Raw genomic sequence first — 3,904 nt, 5'->3', positions numbered from 1 at the left:
TAGAGACCATCCTGGCCAACATGGTGAAATCCCGTCTCTACTAAAAACACAAATATTATCTGGGCATGGTGGCCCAAGCCTGTTCCCAGCTACTCAGGAGGCAGAGGCAGGAGAATTGCTTGAATTCAGGAGGCAGAGGTTGCAGTGAGCCAAAATTGCCCCACTCCCCTCCAGCCTAGCGACAGAGCAGGATTCTGTCTCCAAAAAAAAAAAAAAAAAAATTTTTTTTTTTTTTTAAATGGAGCTATCGGTTTGGGGAAATGTTTAAAAGAAACACTCAAACAACCCAATTGGTACAGGCAGATCTAACAAGGGAACTCATAAGGAGTATTTCTACAAAAGTAGGCAGTAAGAGAATGGACACTTTTTGAGTTAATCTCAGAATACTAGGAGTTTTAGATTAACGTTCATTCACCAAAAAAAAAAAAAAAAAAAAAAAATTCTTGAGCCATTAACTAGTAATCACCATGGCAGAATTCAAAATAAATACAGCCAAAGACTAGATTCTCAGTCTCCCCATTAAAACTATTTAAAGGAAGGTCATAAATAATTAGTTGTATTTAAATAAATATACAGACCAAAGAAAAAAAGAGGAGATCAGGAAACTAGTTGCTAGTTATGGCTACATCTATCCAGAAAATATCAAATCTGTTTAAATATTCAATTTGTCACTGTGAATGTAATGAGTGTTGGAATTCTCCTACAATTGCTGAGTCCCAGAGTCTCAGCCCAATTTCCTAATACTCCATTGAGGTGAAGTCCTCTCCTATCCAGGCTCCTCAGCTTTTAAGAGGGAATGTGAACCCTACCCCTATGGCTTTATGTTCAGCTGGCAACATGGAATAGCTATGCTCCAGAGAAAGCAAGGAGCACAGCCTTTAACTCAGGCTGCCTGGGGCCAACAGAATCAACCAATAAAGGTGATGACCAAGGGCAGCTCAAAGAAGCTGCTGGTCTAACTTATTCTTGGAATAAGACCCGCAGCTTCTTTCAGACACCTTTTAAGGCCACATTTACTGCACTGCCATTGAATATAATGAGTGACATGATAAGAAATGGCATTTTGTAACCCACAGATATATATCTATGGTGATCAGGTAGTTTCAAATGCAGTTCACCCACAGCATATAAAAGAAACTGCTCTCAGAGAGCAATATAAGAAGACTTCTCTCCCAAGTAAATGACCTCACTGATGACTTCCTTTTTGCTTTGGCTGGGAGAAAATGCAGTCACCTCTTGTAAGCACATAATTTTCCACTAACTTTAGTCCTGGCTTCGTCTTACCTTCCCATCCACTAGTTGATTTTTATATATCTTGTTGGATTGCAAATATAAGTATATATGAAGTGAGCTTTCAAAAATCCCAGAAAGAGGTGAGTGCAAATGAAGACATAAAAACACAAGCTCCCAAGTGGTAAAAAACATTTCATTTTCCCTGACTCGTTACTTAGCTAAAAATCAACTGCCCGTGATATATGACACTTCTACTATTATGTAGAAATATACCCAAAAAGTTGAAACAACTTCTGTAACACTTATTTTACTTTTTTTTTTTTTTTTTTTAGTAGAGACAGGGTTTTTCTACGTTGGCCAGGCTGGTCTCAAACTCCTGATCTCAGTTGATCTGCCTGCCCCAGCCTCCCAGAGTGCTGGAATTACAGGTGTGAGCCACTGTACCGGGTCACTTATTTTACTTATTATTACTCTAGTCTTATACTCCATTTCTATGTCTACGTCTCAATTTATGTTTCTCAATTATTTTACCTCCAAATAAAGTAAAATTATTTACATCACCTGCAGATACAAAACTAACAGCAACAAATGGGTACCTCGTCCCACCTACTTTAGGGAGTTCAAACCAAGCCTTGTACTTTGGTTGCATGCAAATTTAGTGCAAAGAAAAGGTCAAGGCCTACTGGACTCGAAAGAGTTAAGTTGAAGGATTCAAAGTTGAATCCTAGTGATGCTTAGAGAAACTGCTGAAAACAGTTATAGATAGATATGTATACACACACAAACACCTGTGTGTTCATATGCACACATACATGAGCCCACACACCCAGAGTACTTTCCTAAGGATGGAACTCGGAGTAATTACAGAAAAGAGAAAAGCCACTTAGGCCACAGAGTTTAACAACATGAAGCAGCCTACAGATTTGGGGAGCCTGGAGAGACTTAAGTCATAGAACAGCATTTAAATATATTTGTCTGCTTACAATTTCCATTGCAAATGTGATTAGTTTGCTTAAATAAATAAGAATATGATGTGTTGGCCATGTTTTCCTCTTGAGGGTTATCACAGAGTTTTGATTAAGGACAAATGTTTGAAATGTTAGGTATATTTAAGTTTACTGCACTTAAAATGAGCTAAGAAGTTGTATAGGCTTGATTAGAGGGCTGCCTTCGTGAACTTAAATTAAAAGCAATAAATTCCAAATGATTCAAGTGATTGGGACTAAATATGGTATTCTGCCAGAGAAGTTGAAATGCAGTCCAAAGAAACTGAAATGGTGTCCAGGTTTCAAGAAATGGTGAAAGAGGAAAGGTCAAGTGTTGGAGTTGCCTTTCCTCTGGGTTAGTGAATGATTCACATTACACAGAATCCCTTTCAAGTACAACTTCACAGGAGTGACAGGCTCCCAGGACAATCTGTTTCATCGTTTCCAAAAAGAAGCCTCTTAGATGCTCTGAGGCGGGTATCTAAGTGTTGTCAGATGGGGAGACGGCGGGGGAAGATGGGAATGATGGGAGACGGGGGAGGGAGAGAGTCCCTGGACTTTTTATTCACAAAGGCGCAGGCCAAGTCTCCCAGACAGTTTCCAAAACGGAAGTCAAACTGACTTCCCCACCCGCGGGAGGGCGGAGCCCTTGAAACGTAATAGGATCAGGCTTCAGCCCGGGCTGTGGCCCCGGGGGAGGAGAAGTCCGGGTCTACAACCACCGGGATCAGAAGCAGGAGCTCGCTGGAGAGGTCGAGAGAACCGCCAGAGCTTCCCTGCCCGGGGTGTACCAGGCCCCAATCGCGCTCACTCCTCCTCGCCCGCCCTGGTTCAGCCCCATCAGGCACCAACAACTCCCCTCCCGGGCCAGTGGGAGTGTCCGGCCTGCAAAGTTTCCAATCCGAGGTCGGGCCTCGGTCAGCGCACCGTCCGCCTGTACTGCCCCGGAGGAGTGGCCCCCTTCCTTCCGCAGCTGCAAGGTGGAATGGCTGCCCGGCACCCTATTCTGCTCCCCATGTGGCACCAACCCAGGCACGTGAGCGCCCGAGCCTCTCGCGCCCCCAGGTTGATCCGGCCGGCGCGCTCCCCTCGACCTCGCGTCCGCGCTTACCTTGGCGGCCGCCATGCTTCGCCCCGGGTGCGTTCGGCTGCGGGACCCACTAACTGGCTGGCTAGCGCTCGGGGCCCAGGCGGCTCACTTCCAGTCCCGGCGGCGGCGGGGCGGCGACACGGCCCGACAGCGTGCGCGCCTGGCCTGCCTCCCCACGCCCTCCCGCCGGCGCGGGTCATGCGGGCGCCGCCAGCCCATTGGCTGGGCCCAGCCTTGGCCGCCGGGCTGCGCGTGATCCAGCGGCCTCTGCCCTGCGGCCGGGGAGGGCCCAGGGCCTGGGGCAGTGGCGGGACAGGGACACGTGACCCCCGCTGCGCTGTCCAGCGGCGGCGGCCTCTGCGGCGTGGGCCAAGGTACCTTGTACGCGTGCAAGCCTGTCACCTGAGGGCAGGTGGCCCCACCAGGGAAGCTGCTGGCTTCTGCTGATACCAGGGGCTACTGGGCCCTCAGGCCGATGGGAGGGGCAAGTAACGATAGACGGTGCACATACGTTCTGGAGAAGTTGAGAACTCCACTATGACACCTGCTTAACCGGGTGTTTTTTGTTTTCATTTTCCCCCTGTGTGTTCTCTAT

General features: G+C 47.2%; 1 protein-coding gene across 4 annotated transcripts in view; it reads right to left on the bottom strand.

Moving 5' to 3' along the window:
• The window catches only part of SLC25A13 (solute carrier family 25 member 13), a 201,796-nt gene extending 198,272 nt beyond the window's left edge, over nucleotides 1-3,524 (bottom strand). For 2 of the 4 annotated variants that reach the window (XM_032252885.1, XM_032252886.1), the window contains exon 1: nucleotides 3,331-3,524. In XM_032252885.1, the coding sequence (XP_032108776.1) occupies nucleotides 3,331-3,345 (15 nt within the window). In that variant the 5' untranslated portion in view covers nucleotides 3,346-3,524. The remainder of the gene's footprint in view (nucleotides 1-3,330) is intronic. The other 2 variants (XM_032252887.1, XM_032252888.1) reach the window with 1 other exon arrangement.
• Nucleotides 3,525-3,904: the final 380 nt, after the last annotated feature.

This window comes from Sapajus apella, unplaced genomic scaffold, assembly GCF_009761245.1.
Source record: "Sapajus apella isolate SASKATOON/1434 unplaced genomic scaffold, GSC_monkey_1.0 scaffold81, whole genome shotgun sequence".
Classification (NCBI taxonomy): Eukaryota; Metazoa; Chordata; class Mammalia; order Primates; family Cebidae; genus Sapajus; species Sapajus apella.
This window is presented reverse-complemented; position numbering and strand designations above follow the sequence as displayed.